This window comes from Pseudorca crassidens, chromosome 9 (assembly GCF_039906515.1).
Source record: "Pseudorca crassidens isolate mPseCra1 chromosome 9, mPseCra1.hap1, whole genome shotgun sequence".
In the NCBI taxonomy this organism is placed as follows: Eukaryota; Metazoa; Chordata; class Mammalia; order Artiodactyla; family Delphinidae; genus Pseudorca; species Pseudorca crassidens.
Genome location: NC_090304.1, coordinates 22,451,034 through 22,467,503, shown reverse-complemented (window position 1 = coordinate 22,467,503; position 16,470 = coordinate 22,451,034). Strand labels below are relative to the sequence as shown.

The following is a 16,470-nucleotide window of genomic DNA, read 5'->3' as shown; positions in this document are numbered from 1 at the left end:
CTTCCTATCTATCTATCTATCTACCTACCTACCTACCTAGCTCCTCATAGCGTTTTCTGTACATGGGCATAGTCAAGTGGCCATCTTAGAGGTGTACAAAGAACATTTGTGTGGGATACAGGTGATTCAGTCTTAATTTTTGGTCAACTACCAAATTGCTATAGTTCACAAAATAATTTATTTAATTTCTTTGAGTGTTAGTTTCTTTACTAGTTAAATTTGTTTTAACTGCTCTATGGATTATTTGTTATCAAAAGTCCTATAAGGGATATAAGCATAGCTTGATTATTATTACTGCTTCTGTGTTTAAGATCCCTTGAATAAAAAATTCAGATCATAAATTCTCATTAAGATAACTGAGTAAAATATTTTCAAAATATAGGTTATAGGTCCTGTATAGGTCTAAATACAATGACTGTAGTTAGAATTGTATTATAAGCACTTTTCCCTGGCACTTCATTCATATAACTAAAAGAAAACATTAGACATTTTCAATAAACAAAACTAGGAATATAAATTTTATCATTGTTATGATTCTTTAAAATAGGTTTAAAAATTTGATGCACTTGAATCTGAAAGGCTCTTGTTGAACTAATCAAACAACCTTCTAAGAAAGGATTTCTTGGCAGGAGTAATAATTTTCCCAGAACCCTTTTTGTGGAGGGATTTCAGTGGAGGCTTTTTTAAGGGTAGAACTCTTTTGGGGGTTTGCAGTGCTCTTGCTATCTCCACATGCTCGTTGCAATAATATTTGTTGCTTCCTTCTGACAGATGGATGAGTGTGCTTTCTGCCAGATCCATACACTGGGCATGGACCCAATGCCCATCTCCATGAGAGCAGTAAATCATGGCAGGTTTGTTGAGCTCAGTTGAATAAAATGGTACCCAAGTGTTGATATCCACATCACAGGTAGGGCAGCATGTAATCCAATAGCCCGTTTCAGACTCATCTTCCTCATCATCTTCATTATAGGTGTCAAATTCATCATCACCATCAAAACTATTTGCTTCTGCACTGAAACAAAATTCTTCTGAGTCTTCAAAGGGAGTGGAGTCCCCTGGGTCTTCTGTTGATGTCTGACTATTTGTGAATGTTTTCTGATCTTCATTCACATCGTCTTCAGCACATTTCAACGTATAGAAATAGAATGCTTCTGAAACAACCTGTTTATTGTCTCCTGGTATGCCGAGGAAAACAGTTCCATTTCCCATGTTGCTTCCAAACCATATCTTGCTGTGCTTAATATCTGGGGTCCAATCTGGGGTTTCCATCTCACGAATTTCCATCTTGTTGTCCTCAAAAGAGATGATGTTGCAGACCATTCTTTTTTGATTTTCAAGCTGATAGCCACCAACGATAACAAATTCATCATTGCTTATTTGAGTCAGGATTGCACTGGAGACAGAGATTCCTCCTGGCATGACTGTGCAATTCACAGCTGGGCTACCCAGAGGGAGATCAACCCTTATTCTGTATAGGTTGGCAGGGCGGATGTTATTGGCAAGTGAATGGCCTCCTAAAATATAAATGGTATCATTTCTGGCAATGGAGACGTGAAAAGATAGCCCATCCTGAAGTTCTGGAAGAATGTATGATGTAGAGCACCCAAATTCAAAATCCACCAAGAAAACATGGGGCAGGCAGTCAGCTACACTGTTCCATTTTTCTGTGGTTCTTTGGGCGGAAGGTATGTATGACCGTCCTCCAAAGAGAACACCCACACTTTTTCCGCGACTATACACCACATCAATGGAATGACCATACCTGCCTTCAGGAACATCTCCTACCAAGTCTTTCTCTGTGCAGCGAAAAGTAACTTTTTTGTTGTTCTTGCAAACAACAGACATGATATAGATCTTATCTGAAAGCTCATTGTTTGGTGTTTTCCCTCCATGGATGATGTACTGATGCTTTTCAGACTCTAAGTTGCCTTTGAATGTGCAAGTGGCTGGGTAACGAAGAGGAGGAAGGTAACAGGAGTCCTTAGAGAAAACTGCAGGCTTCAGTTTGAGATGGTTATGCTTTATATCAAAATGGAAAACTCCAGTGGGGCAGGACCTTTTGGGCCAGCCTTTTTGGCCAAAGAAGAAAACTTGCCCATCAAAATTCATTAATGAGAAGCCTGGTTGAATTAAGGCTATGTTATTATCGACTGTTACCATTTGTAGTGACATATTTTCTGATCGTGGATAGATCTTTTACCTGAAAGAATTACAAAATTTTTTTGCCTTACTACATCCCTTCATATAAAATCACTGTGTTTAGATCCCCTCACACGTAAGATGCATTTTAAGAAAAGAGCTGTCCCACAAGCTCGTAGTGGCCTGAATTCGCAAAATAGCAAAAATTCACGCAGCTAGGTAAGCAAAGAGAAACAGAACCTTCCAGCTTAATACCATTCAAGAAGCTGGGACCCGTTTTAGACATGGACTAGCGTCCCTTAGACTTCTGGGAATTGTAGTCCTTTTCCCTTAAAGATTCGCCGCTTGCCAGCAGAAAGAACTACATTTCCCAGAAATCCGTTCTCTATGGGATGCGTGGCTACGATAGTTTGTCTCTGTGGCTCCGCGAGAGGAGTCTGTCTGAATAGAGACGCCAAAAATGCGAAGTGACTAGATGGGAGCCAAGACGTAAAACTAGGGAAGAAGAGGTGAGAATGGCTGACGCAGACCCAACATCTAGGTTACGGGAAAGCTGCGGCACCGGGAGCGGCGTCAGGCTACCCCCGCCCGGGTGTTGTTGGAGCGTCTCCTGGGGACTCTTATTAACAGGTGACCCAGTAGGAAGCAGGGCTGCTTGTGGCTAGAGCGGGGTTGCCTGGAAACCGCAGCCCGAAGAGACTCCCGGCCCAGGTGTCCTCACGGACTTCTTTGGAGCTCGAGTCAAAATTGCACCCCCGGGCTTCCCTGGTGGCGCAGTGGTTGAGAGTCCGCCTGCCGATTCAGGGCACGCGGGTTCGTGCCCCGGTCCGGGAGGATTCCACATGCCGCGGAGCGGCTGGGCCCGTGAGCCACGGCCGCTGAGCTAGCGCGTCCGTAGCCTGTGCTCCGCAACGGGAGAGGCCGCAACAGTGAGAGGCCCGCGTACCGCAAAAAAAAAAAAAAAAAAAAAATTGCACCCCCGGGCCTCCTTAGCTTAATGGGGCGGGGGTGTGACGGGGGCACAGAGAATAAAAAGCTATGACTATTTTGCGGAACCGAAAGATTACCTGGGGTGCAGGGGAGAATTTACCTGATAATGGTTTTTTACCACTCCTGTATTTAGTCATGGAGACACAGTAATGAGACTTTAGCGGGTACCACGCCAAAGGCCATTTGTTTTCTCAGCTGCTCTTCCTCCGATTTTTAGAGTTCTTTTAGGGATGCAGAGAAGTTTCCTAAACACCTCTCCTTCTCCCTTCCTCCCCTAGCCCCCACTCCTCCCTCTTTTTGGATAAGAAAATAGAGTTAGTGGCTGTTATTTCAGATCTCTCTTTCCAGCCCCAGAACTTTGGAAGTAATTAGTAATTCTGTTGTAAGCAGGCATTAAGCAAAGAGGTGCCAGAATTATTCAGAATGTAATATTTGTATGATTTTTTAAAACAGGTATTTACTAGATGGAGTAAGCTTGATAAATTTTAATTTTTTTTTTTTTTTTGCGGTACGCGGGCCTCTCACTGTTGTGGCCTCTCCCGCTGCGGAGCACTGGCTCCGGACGCGCAGGCTCAGCGGCCATGGCTCACGGGCCCAGCCGCTCCGCGGCGTGTGGGATCTTCCCTGACCGGGGCACGAACCCGTGTCCCCTGCATCGGCAGGCGGACTCTCAACCACTGCGACACCAGGGAAGACCGATAAATTTTAAGTTTTAGAAAAATTATTACTTACCTTGGAGAGATGTCAGGAGCCTTAATGGGAAATGCACGCCCTGTTTGCAGAGTGAGGTCCCAGGCACTAAATATTAAAGGAAACAAAATAGCACAGATTCCTTGACTTTTAAGAGTAAATTGTTAATATGCTTCAAAAACAGTATAAAACAGTGTCTAAGAGTATGGGCTCTGAAGGCTGACTGGCTGGATTCAAATCCTGGCTCTGTCACTTACTGTGTGACCTTGGGCAAGTAATTTAACCTCTTTGTGTCTCAGTTTCCTCATCTGTAAAATGAAATAATAATTTTACCTACCTTACAGGTTGATGTAAGTTGTGATTAGTAAGTTAATACATGCAAAGCACTTAGGACAGGGCTTTATACACTGTAGGTCATAGCTGTGACGATTATGCTTGAACTTATAAAAAGTGAGGTTGTTAATGCACAGTTACCTGCCAGTCATGGCAGATGATGTTTATAATGTTGGAGATGAGTAGGAGGGCTTTAGGATCTGGGAATCTGGTGAGTGGGTGTAGACTGATAATTTTTTAGACTAGTGAGAATTAGATAAACATATACAACAGAGGAGTTGGTGGTAGGTTCAGTTTAAATAACAGGAAATATTTCATTCTTCTTGTTACCCTTTCTCTAACCCCTCATTAAATATGCAGACTCTGAAGTTGGAATGTCTGAGTCCAAATTTGGGCTCTAAAAGTTATTTGCTGTGTAACTATTTTGGGCAAGTTTTTTATCTCTTTTTTTATCTGCAAAATGGGGATAATATTAGTACCTATTCATTGAGTTATTTTTGAGAATAAATGGGGTGACACATGTAAATCACATAGCACATATGTGATCATATATGCTGGCACATAATAAGTATTGAAGAAATGTTAATTGATGCTGTAATTTATTTTTATTCCCCTTGCAAAGGTTCTTTGGACCGTGTGGAGTTTATGGTCAGTCTAATGAAATCTTGGTGGGGCTGTTTGCCTTGAAGATCAGGTGTAATTAATTGCTAATTATTCTCTTCTACTTATGTTTAGCTTACTTGGGAGACTCCTCAAGGTGTGATATTTTAATAATCATCTGTGGGTTATTAAACCAAGTGAGGAACTGGTGAATGAGAAGGATTATTACTAAGGTTATGAAAGCAAGCCTTTTTCTTCCTCAGACCATGGTGGTTTGTAGGTTCAGCAACTTGCCTTGCTTATGAAATAACCTGGGCAAGTGTTTTATTTACTCGTGGCCTATCCAGGTATACATGAGAGAAGGCATCTGTGCAACTAAGAAAATGCTCTCCATGGGAACTGAAAGGAAGTATTCTTGGCGCTCAGTTTGGTAAAGGAAAACCATACGCGATTACACTCAGCATGATGTGTGATGATTTTTAGAGAGTTGCTCACGTTTGGGCTGAGGGAGCACCAAAGCCTGCTTGTTGTAAACACCTGTGAAGACTGTTATTGGGATAGAAAGCAAGCTCTACAGAGGTAATGGGTCCCAGATTCCAAGGGGTGACCATACAATAAGAACACTTGCTTTTAAATGGAAAATTAAAAATAAAATGTTTTCATTGTAGCCCATTGGCTTCATTTTAAAGTTCATAGGGATTTTGGCTTCTCATAAGTGAAAACACTGTTATTGTAGATTAAACAGAAATATTTTCTTGGGCAAGACATAAGGAATACTACCCCTTTTTGTAGCTTATTTTGGGTCCCCAAAGATTTCTGACCTGTTCTCCCTTTGGTGCCCTGCTATTTGGCTCACCTCATAATTTCAGGGCCCTAAAAATAGTGGTAAAGTTGATTACTGTTAAGATGAATTACCTCTTCTTGTAACACAGTTCAAGAATCTGTGTATTTAATTTTTAGATTATTCATTTTAAACTATGGGCAGATGACTTATGTATTTAAAGAATGAACAAGAACATTGAAAGTGTTTTCACATTATTTTGCCATACTTGTTTATTTTGCAATTTTGCTTTACTAACTTAAGTATGTCTTTACAGGAATAGACTATAGTATATTTTCCATGGTTTTACTATGACTCTATTCATCACATCTTGGTTTTTAAAAGGTGACACTAGAACTAAATCTACTGAAGTGGTTTTCTTTAAATAGGCCAGATAAACACAGGCAGATTTGGAAAAAAAAGACACTGTTCTGTGACCGAAAGAAGTTTCAAAGTCAACACATCAAAGATTCTTTTTAAAGGTCAGAAATATAGGACCAATAAATTTATACAAGTCTCCCAACCCCATGCTAACATTCCTCAGCAGGGAGATTTTCATTTATTCACTGTGAAGCGAGGGCATAGTTGAGAATCAAAAAAGGGCTAATGATGTAAGGTCTGGGTTTGTAGTTTCCTGTGTCTGAACTGACACTCTTTTCCTTCCAAAGGAAGCTACTGTACTCGGAAGCATTAAATCTTGCTGATCAGTGTTGCCCGTTTTCCTGATTGCTCCAAAAGAGCAGGTAACCTCGTGTAACTGCAGTCTTTTCGTGTACGAACTAACACTCTCTTGCATGGTTAATCAGGTTTGAGGCATACAGTGTTTGACTTTTTTGCTGGCAGTAAAACCAGGATTAGGTCTTCCTTCTGACACTTATGCCAGAGAAGCATTTATGCACTAAGATTAAAATTTCAACACTGATGCCACAGAAATAAAATCCTTGCAGCAGCCTGAGACCAGAAAGCCCCTCTCTCTCCAAATTCTACATCATCCCTTCCCCATCTGGACACCCAGTCCACCTGGAACTAACATACTGCTGAAGGGGGGCATCTTTCCCTTAAAGTTGACAAACGTAGGCTCCCATATTTTAGCTCTGGTAGAAATGAAGTTATTGGACCTACCTGAAGGCCAGGGGCGCAGCTCACCCCTCTCTGAATCTTTGCCGCTAAACCAGGTATTAAATGTCAGCGCTTGGGGAAGATTCACTGACTGCTCACGCTGACTGTGGCCTGCAGAAGGATGACAGTAAAGAGAGTATGTATGTGTGCCTACAGATGTTCCAGTGAACACTGATCTAACGGGAGTAACTGACTGTGACCTTTTTTTTTTTCTTTAGATGGTTAAGGGAGATATCCAACCAGGGTGTACCCTCAAGATTTAACTGTTTCCTTACTGGTGAACAATGGAAACATAATCTATTATCTGTAAAGACCAAAAAAACCACAAAAAACTCGTAAAATCCTGATATATTAAAAACATTTTAGAATGTTTAATATGTTTATTAAGTGTTTATTATTTAAACACTTAATAAACATTAATAATATAATGTTTATATAATTAATAAACATTAATAATAATGTTTATTATTTAAATACTAATATTTAATGTTTAAATAATTAACATTATTTTAAAAATACTGTATGATTCGAATGGGAAATTATTTTTACTAAAGCAGAGACTACTAATACGAATATCAGTTATTTTGACTGTGAATTGCTCCTCAGTGGTCTCATTTTCTTTAATGCAAGGCTCAGAAGGAGTTCTGATTATGGGAGGCCTACCACCAACTTTGTGTCAGGGAACTGCTGTGTAACATTGTATAGTGGAATGATTAAGAAAATGGGCTTTAGAGTCAAGCTGACCTGGTTTTCTCTGCCAGCTTTGCCGTTTTCCAGGTGGAGTCATCTTAATCCTTGAGCCTCTTTTTCCCCACCTCTGAAATGGGGATAGAAATATTTACGTCAAAAGATTGTTGCAAAAAGACTAGATGAGATAAAGTCTTTGAAGTGCTTAGCCAAGGGAAATATTCCACAGTGGTCTTAAAAACTATGATAGTAGCCTCCCCATTCCCACTCCAAAGTTTCATAATCAAAGGAAGAATAAACCAAAAGGTTGAGAACAGATGAAAAAGCTGACTTAATTTTTTTTAATGGACCTAAGTTTTTAGAGCAGTTTTAGGTTTGCAGTAAAATTGTGTGGAAGGTACAGAGGGTTCCCATATACCTCATGCCCCCCACTCACTCATAGCCTCCCTCATTACCAACATCTCCCACCAGAGGTACATTTGTTGCAATCGATGAACCTACATTGACACACTATTATCACCCAAAGTTACATTAACATTCACTCTTGGTGTTGTACATTCGATGGCTTTGGACAAATGTATAATGGCGTGTATCTACTATTATAGTATCATGCAGAATAATTTCACTGCCCTAAAAATTTTCTGTGCACCACCTATTTGTTGCTCCCTCCCCTCAATCCATGGTAACCACTGATCTTTTTACTGTTTCCATAGTTTTGCATACTCCAGAATGTCATATAGTTTTCAGATTGGCTTCTTTCACTTATTAATATACATTTAAGTTTCCTCCTAGTCTTTTTATGACTCGATAGCTTATTTCTTTTTAGCTCTGAATAATATTCCATTGTCTGGATATTCCACAGTTTATCTATTGTATTTTCCTACTGAAGGACATCTTGGTTGCTTTCAGGTTTTGGCAATTATGAATAAAGCTGCTGTAAACATCCATGTGCAGGTTTTTGTGTGGACATAAGTTTTCAGCTCCTTTGGGTAAATACCAAGGAGCACTACTGATAATTCATATGGTAAGAGTATGTTTAGTTGTGTTAGAAACCTCCAGACTGTCTTCCAAAGTGGCCGTATGATTTTGCATAACCACCACCAATGAATGAGAGTTCATGTTGCCGTACATCCTAGCCAGCAGTTGGTGTTGTCAGTGTTCTGGATTTTGGCCATTCTAATAGGTGTGTAGTAGTTATCTTGTTTTAATTTTCATTTTCCTCATGACATATGATGCGGAGCATCTTTTCATTTGCTTATTTGTCATCTCTATGTCTTCTTTAGTGAGGTGTCTAGTAAGGCGTTTGGTCCATTTTTTAATCAAGTTGTTTGTCTTCTTATTATTGTATTTTAAGAGTTCTATGTATATTTTGGATAACGGTTCTTTACCAGATGTGTCTTTTGCAAGTATTCTCTGCTATCATGTGGCTTTTCTTTTCATTCTCTTGTCAGTGTCTTTTGTTATTTTATTTTTTTATAGTTTTATTTATTTATTTATTCGGCTGCGTTGGGTCTTCATTGCTGTGCACGGGCTTTCTCTAGTTGCGGTGAGCGGGGGCTTCTCTGTTGCAGCGGGCTTCTTTTTGTGGTGGTTTCTCTTGTTGTGGAGCACGGGCTCTAGGTGCGCAGGCTTCAGTAGTTGCAGCACACAGCCTCAGTAGTTGCAGCACGTGGGCCCTAGAGCTCACGGGCTTCAGTAGTTGTCGCACGTGGGCTTCAGTAGTTGTGGCTCATGGGCTTTAGAGCACAGGCTTAGGAGTTGTGGTGCACGGGCTTAGTTGCTCTGTGGCATGTGGGATCTTCCCGGACCAGGGATCGAACCCGTGTCCCCTGAATTGGCAGGTGGATTCTTAACCACTGTGCCACCAGGGAAGTCCTGTTAGTGTCTTTTGGAGAGTATAAGTTTTTAATTTTTATGAAGTTCAGCTTATCAATTATTTCCTTCATGGATCGTGCCTTTACTGTTATATCTAAAACGTCATTGCCATACCCAAGGTCATCTAGGTTTTCTTCTATGTTATCTTCTAGGAGTTTTATAATTTTTGTTGTTAACACTTACGTCTGTGATCCACTCTGAGTTAATTCTTGTGAAGGGTATAAAGTCTGTGTCTAGATTCCTGTTTTTGCATGTGGATGTCTAGTTGTTCCAGAACCCTTTGTTGAAAAGACTGTCTTTGCTCCATTGTATTGCCTTTGCTCCTTGGTCAAAGATCGGTTAGCTATACTTATGTGGGTCTATTTCTGGGTTCTCTATTCTGTTCCATTGATGTATTTGTATATTCTTTCACCGATACCACACTGTCTTGATTACTGTAGCTGACCTAATTTTAAACAATTCATTAAAAACAGTTACATCAAGAAAAATATATACCATTTATTAAGCCCATTTCCCGACCATAAAACTTTTCATTTCTTTGTGCTCTATTCTAATTTTTTTCCAAATGTATACATATTTTTACTTAGTTATGATAAGAATGTATTTAAATTTTGTTTTATCTTTTTAATGTAACATTATTTCATATATACTATGAAATGTATATTTTATTTCCAAAATTTTTAATAGTTGCCTAAAATTCCATTAAGTAAATATATCTGACCATTCAGTATTGTTGGTCATTTAATCAGGTTCTATGTGGCTTAGATGATAGAATGCAGGGATCAGAGGTAGACAGATTTGGAGTTGGGTCTTAGTTCTGCCACTTACTAGCTGAATGGTCTTTTTGACCTTCAATTTCCTTATCTCTAAAACAGGGACGATACCTGCCTTACTGGGAGGATTAATGGATATAAACTGTTTTAAAGAGTGTACTCAGTAGATCTTGTGTAATGATGATGGTGCCATAAATATATTTGTGTAAGTGAAGGTTTTCATTTTTTGCCAAATTTTAAGATATATTTTCAGGGTTGACTTTTAAAAAACTGACAAGTAGCTCAGTTGTTTGGCTGATTCTTGGCATTTGGAATGTTGGTCCATGCCTTAAAAAAGTGTCATCATCTCTTCTGTTACTTCCATGATGACTTTTTTTTCTTTGTCTGCAAACGAGTACTGGGTTATTTCTCTAACCTGTTTATGGTGTATAATGATCCTGGCACTTGAAATTCCAACATCAGTGACAGCTCCACAGTAAATATAAAGTAAGAAATGCAACCTAGAAACCAGGGGTAGGTTTAGGTAAGTGTTTTAGCCTTTGAATTCTACTAACACCAGAAAACAGGCAGTTTTTTGCTAAATGGGTTAGTTGTCTCCTAAAGAGACTGGAAATTACCAACATATTTGGAAATGGATTTTTAAACCCTGAGCCCTTGCCACACATTAAGAGAGCATTAGACTCGCAGTGAGCTCCTTCAGAGCCCCCCGTCTACCAGAGTCCTCAGCATAGAAACTAAATGTGAAGTCATGAACAATATTTATTGAGTATCCACTATGTATAGAGTCATGCGGAGAATTAGGAAAAAAAATCACAGACTCAGCTCTTGCCCTTAAGAAACATGCATGATAGCAGGATGAAGCAACTTTTTGATTGAGGATAAACATGTTTTACATTCTTCCTATGCTCACCCTTTCTTAAAAGTTCACCAAGAAATCACAGTTATAGGGGCAGAGCCAAATTCCTACCGAAATATATGGATTTCTTGTGCCTTAAATCCAAAGACTATGGACAATTAAAGAATACAAGTCAGTGTCATTACAGAGTAGAATAAGTTTTATTCCACAGAGGAGATAAAAAACTTAGTAATGGGATATACTGACATAGTAATTGAATGAAAAGGAAGCATAATTGGAGAAAAATAGAACGTCAGAGGTGGAAGACAGCTTCAAGTCCAGTCCCCTTATACCTACATTCAAACTGCTTAAGGCTAGAAAAGTTAAATAACTTGAAAGGGTAACATAGCTGCAGGGGTGTGTGTACATAGTGGGTGGAGGAGGGCAGGGGAGGAGCACAGTTTTGTGAACTCATGACAGTGTTTCTTAAGAAGTGCAGTGACCTCTCAAGCATTTCCATCCCCATCATATAAATGGAGAAAAAACTTAAATGACATTGTTGCTCAATGGGTTAGCAAGTGTTTGAAATGAGGTCAGTGGCAGCTTTTCATAGCATTCAAATAGGCATAGACAGGGCTTCCCTGGTGGCGCAGTGGTTGAGAGTCCGCCTGCCGATGCAGGGGACACGGGTTCGTGCCCTGGTCCGGGAAGATCCCACATGCCGCGGAGTGGTGGGGCCCGTGAGCCATGGCCGCTGAGCCTGCGCGTCCACAGCCTGTACTCCGCAACGGGAGAGGCCTGCGTACCAAAAAAAAAAAAAAGGCATAGACAATTTTTACTTCTTTAATAAGTGGCTGATTTTTCAGGAAATAATGTAAATAGTGTGGGAAAGGGAGATGTTTGGCTTGTTGAATGAATCCCATGATAGAAGCCACAATTGAAACTAGCCAAGAGGAGAAAAGAGGAAGGAAAAGGAAATGTATAGAAGGAAGCAATCTACAGTTAGTATGATGGGTTGTCAAGAGAAGAATGTGACAAGTGACTTGTCATTTTTTATTTAAAGTAATGAATTAAATACAGCCACCTGACCAGAATGTTCCGTGATGTAAGGTGGACACTTAGTTGTAAAATAAAATAGAGCAAAATTTCAGAGGTGTTTTACAATGTTGTACTAGAAAGAAAATGCACTTAAAATTTTTATTCTTAGAGAAGGAGGGAATTTGTGTATGTTAATTTCTACCTTTGAGTATAGAAACCATGATGGCAAAAAGAAATTGTTTTTATGTTGGTGTGTGTGTATGTTATGTGGTGTACATCAAGGCAAAATTGCAAATAAAATGCTGAGAGAAATTGGAAGCTAGGGAAGCACTGTATTACTTCTTAAGGCCCATTTATTACTCCATGGTCATAGGAATTTAGAATCAAAAATAGCTGAGAAATATATTTTAAAATCTTATTTCTTTTAAGATAACGTCAGATGAAAAGGTCAGCTTTATTTGCAAGATCTGGCATTTCAAAACACTTGGAAATGAATTCCTAAAAGCAGAGTTGATTTAGTTTAGTTGGTCTACACCTGCTCCTAACTAACTGTGCAGGTGTTGCTTTAAAGCAGGCTTTCTGGTTTTGTGAAAGTGCTGTGCACTGTGCATGTGGCCGACAGGCTCCCGAGCTGGAGAAAAAGGGATGCTTTTAATTGAGAGTAGATGCCTTTGTGCCACAGTAGTTATGCAGTACAGGTAAAATGAGCAATAATGGGCAATTGCGTCCCACGGGAAGGTGGAATTACAATTGAGCTAATAAATCTTTTATGATTGAAATCTTATTGCGTGATTATAGAGCTCTAAAGTTAACTTAGAAACTCTACTGCCTTATGGATTCACAGCTTTATCAGGGGCCTTGAAAAAATGTGCACTGAAAAACTCACTGTTACTGTCTGTAACTCACTGAGGTAGTTGATCACATTTCTGAGGCTAGGAGATCAGTTTTGAATAAGATTGAAATATGTGTATTGTACATTTTTCTTGATAAAATGTATTAGTCTAGAGGTCAGTTAATATGTTTGTAGGAGTTTTGTTAGGGGGTGAAGGTAGGGTATTGACTTGTGATTACACGACTCTTAAATTTTTCAAAAAAGCAAATTCAGAAACAAAAAATGTTAGTGAAAAGGTATCTTTCTGCTTTCAAAAACAATGGATTTTCTGAAATTTGTCTTATGGGTATATCCTTCAGCTTCCATGTCCACAGGTAATTTGCTTTTTAAAAAAACAATAGGGAGTGAGCAGGGAGAGGCAGTTCTGAATGCTTAACTGTTTGCATTTTTGTTTAATGGAATTAATAACTGTGTAGTTGAAAACAGTCTAATAGTTGACCTGCCTCAGTGAGTCAATGCAGACGTTTCTGGGTTGGCTTAAACAGCTTGGAGGAAGAGTATATTTTGGGGAAATAAAATTGATTTTATACAGTCTGCTGATGAACAACAGGGCTTAATGAATTATAGCCTCAAGAAACCCCATTGCAGTAACTTTGGATGGATGATCAGGAAAGGGGGGAAGCAAATTTTTCAAGAGGAAAGTTTCTGTTTAAACATGTAATTTTATAGATCAGTATTATTCCCATCCTCCAGAGCTTTCTGCAAGAGGAAAACAATCAACATGCCTGAGTTCCAACATTTCTTGGTAAACTTTTACTGGGTGTCTTTCTCTTTTCCTTAAGGTGAGATCTTTTGTCAAGGAAAGAGTAAAACAAAGACATGCGTACTTCTGAGACCTCTGCACAGATGACAATACACAACTTCTGTCTTCTAAAGCTTTGTAATCAATGTTCAGCCCTAAGCCTCTCCTGCCTCCCACAAATGCTTTCCATAATATTCACTGCAGAGGCTTGTACCTAGGGGAGTTTATATGGAAGTCCAGAGGCTTATACTGTCAACTTTTTCGGTGATAATGGAGAATTCCATGCTTTTTAACGTATTAAAAAAGGCTTGTTGGGAGAAGCTTATAAATTGGAATGCTGTGTATTCTTAGATGCTAGAATGTATGCCTTTATCTCATCCTGATAAACTGTAAAGGAGTTTAGATCCTTTTCTGTTTTGTAAGGTGTTTTGTATTTATGCCTTCCTCTTTTCCTTTGTTTTCTTGTTCCTACTGGTAGATGTCTAAAACAATGGTATATATGCATATGTGTGTGTGTGTGTGTGTGTGTGTGTGTGTGTGTGTGCTTTGTCTCAAGATGTTTTGTATGTTATTGGGGTACAGAATGTGCTTGTAGTCAGACGCATGGATACATCCAGCCAGGGTGAGATTGCCGCTTTTTGTTTAAGTTCCTGATGACTTCATGTATGCCTTAAAAGTCATAATCAAGAACATCTCATTACTGTTTATGATACGAGAACCACATAATACTGCTCATCAGTAGAGTCATTAGTTGACAAAAACCTCACTTACATTTTCTTTACCAGATTCCTTTATTTGTTCTCTGTGATTGGACTAGATGACCTTTAGACTTCTCTCAACTCTGAGAATCTTTGGCAATTTCTGTCCTTGGATTTTGTACTCCTTAATATGATCTAAACGACATAAAAAGTATTATAGGATGCAAAATAGTTGTTCGGTCAAGGCAGAAGCCATCAGTTCACACCAAGTTTCTTCTATCATGTCAATAAATCTATACCCGTACAGTATAATTTGGTCTTTTGAGATTTGTCCATTTTCCAAAGTATGAAAGGAGACCTAGCCTTTGAAGTCTCAAGGTTGATGGTTTCATTCCTCAGGCTAGATGAATTCTTTTTAAAATATCCCATTTTACGTTTCACACAGCAGGAGCTTCTTATGAAGAAGAACTATGAGAATTTGAGAATGTGGGCTTTGATAGCCCCTGCACAACTCTTTAAAAATGTGTTATTATTTATTACTTTCAAGCATCAGTGGTAAACCTCACAATTTAAAAAAACACAAACAAACCTTTTTGCAGACTTACACCTTTCTGTGCTGTTAGAAAGCAGGTTATGTACTTTGAGAGGGGACGCTAGCTCAGGGTGACTTGTTTCTTAAGGCTTATCACGCTCGTCTCTGACAGTTGTGTTTTGTTTAGCTAAGTCTCATGAAGCAGGGATGTGAAGATAAGCATCAAAGATATGCTACAGCGATGGTGATAATTCCACATACCGAATTTTATAATAATGTCTGTAAAGGAGCAGGTACCCTTTACAGGGACCTTCCTGGGACAGACACCCCCCTCCCCACCCCATGTCCTCTGCCTGCCTCTTGTTTGTAAAAAGGCTCTAGTCTCCTAGATCTTCCCTGAGTTCCAAAGAGCAGATTCAAACAGCTACTAACTAGGGAAATGAGGGAATTTACAAACAAAGGAAGTACAAGCCCAACTTAATTTTTTTCATGATTGTTATGTTAAACCAGTGCCTTGATTTATGACCCCAGACTGTCGGAGATAATGTCCTGTGGGTTCAACCAGCTGGCCCCAAGTGGACCTGAACTTGATGACACGCCAGGATCAATTAAAAACTGAAACTCCTAAACCATCATGGAGGCTCTGAGTACATAATACAATGTTGCAACCATTGCTTTTGCTCTCTACTAGAAAAAGTTACAAAAGACAGACGTCCCTGCTATTCCCTAGCAGTGGAATGAAGGGTTGACAGTGGGGAATTATAGCCATGGCATCAGCTCCTGAATAAAGCAACTTTTCCGTTTTCACCAACACTTGTCTCTCAAGTATTGGTCTTTCCAGCAGTGAGCAGTCAAACTTGGGTTCAGTACCAGCCTCATCTAGTTACATGTCCTTTCAGAGAGCAGGTGACACTAACCAGCTTGAGTGGTCTTTAGTTTCGTTGTTTGTTAGTAAGAAAGGGGACTCCAGGAAGGTTATGTGACTTTCTTGCTAGCTCCCAGTGACTCAGTAAGAAGAGAGCCATGTTCCTAAGGAAGCTTGTGGTCTCCCTGTGAAATTCAGTAGTCAAAGCAGAGCAATACATCCTCCCAGTGGTTCTTCTGGGTGCTGTGACTGTGAAAGTGTTACTTCTGATTTACCAGTGGGCGTTGTTATACATTTAGTTTTAGTTATCATCACAATATGCTCTGGGTCTTTTATGTGGAGCTTTAAGCCTTAAAACAAAACACCAAACCAAAACAAAGAATCCTGTTGTCCAAGCATGTGTGTGTCTCTCTTCCTTTTTCTGTTTTAGAAAAGTACTTTATGGTAAAAACACAAACTAATGTGAACGGTAACTGAAAAAGCATTGCTTCCTTCTAGAAAACCACTAGGATTTGCATAAACCACTTGACTGTCTGGTAAATGATTATCTGCTCTGTCAGTCTCTGGGGACTTTTAACGAGGTTATTTATATTTTTATAGATAAGGAAAGTTCTAAATTTGAAGGTGGGTATCTTCTAAACTCTCTAAACAATGACAGCTTGTAAAACTGGATTTTCCAAAAGTCTTTAAAAAGTCAGTAAAAACATAACCTCTCCTGTATTCTGGTAACCACATGAAAAAAATTAAAGGCATTGAAAGATTTTGAATTTGTGCTGTGTACAGCCTGTTGATTGTTTGCCTTTTAGTAAAGCTGAGATGTGTTAAGGCTAAATACTCAA

General features: G+C 39.3%; 2 protein-coding genes across 4 annotated transcripts in view; one reads left to right on the top strand and one right to left on the bottom strand.

The window, feature by feature from the left end:
- Positions 1–591: 591 nt before the first annotated feature.
- Positions 592–2,175, bottom strand: RAG2 (recombination activating 2). The gene has a single exon (XM_067751759.1). It carries the CDS (start codon positions 2,173–2,175, stop codon positions 592–594), a length of 1,584 nt encoding a protein of 527 aa, XP_067607860.1.
- A 343-nt stretch (positions 2,176–2,518) lies between these two features.
- Positions 2,519–16,470, top strand: part of IFTAP (intraflagellar transport associated protein) — a 59,579-nt gene continuing 45,627 nt past the window's right edge. Inside the window, exons 1-2 of one of the 3 annotated variants that reach the window (XM_067749365.1) lie at positions 2,528–2,651; positions 6,244–6,318. The gene's annotated coding sequence lies outside the window, so the exon portion shown is untranslated. Of the gene's footprint in view, positions 2,773–6,243; positions 6,319–16,470 lie in introns of all 3 variants that reach the window. The other 2 variants (XM_067749362.1, XM_067749364.1) reach the window with 2 other exon arrangements.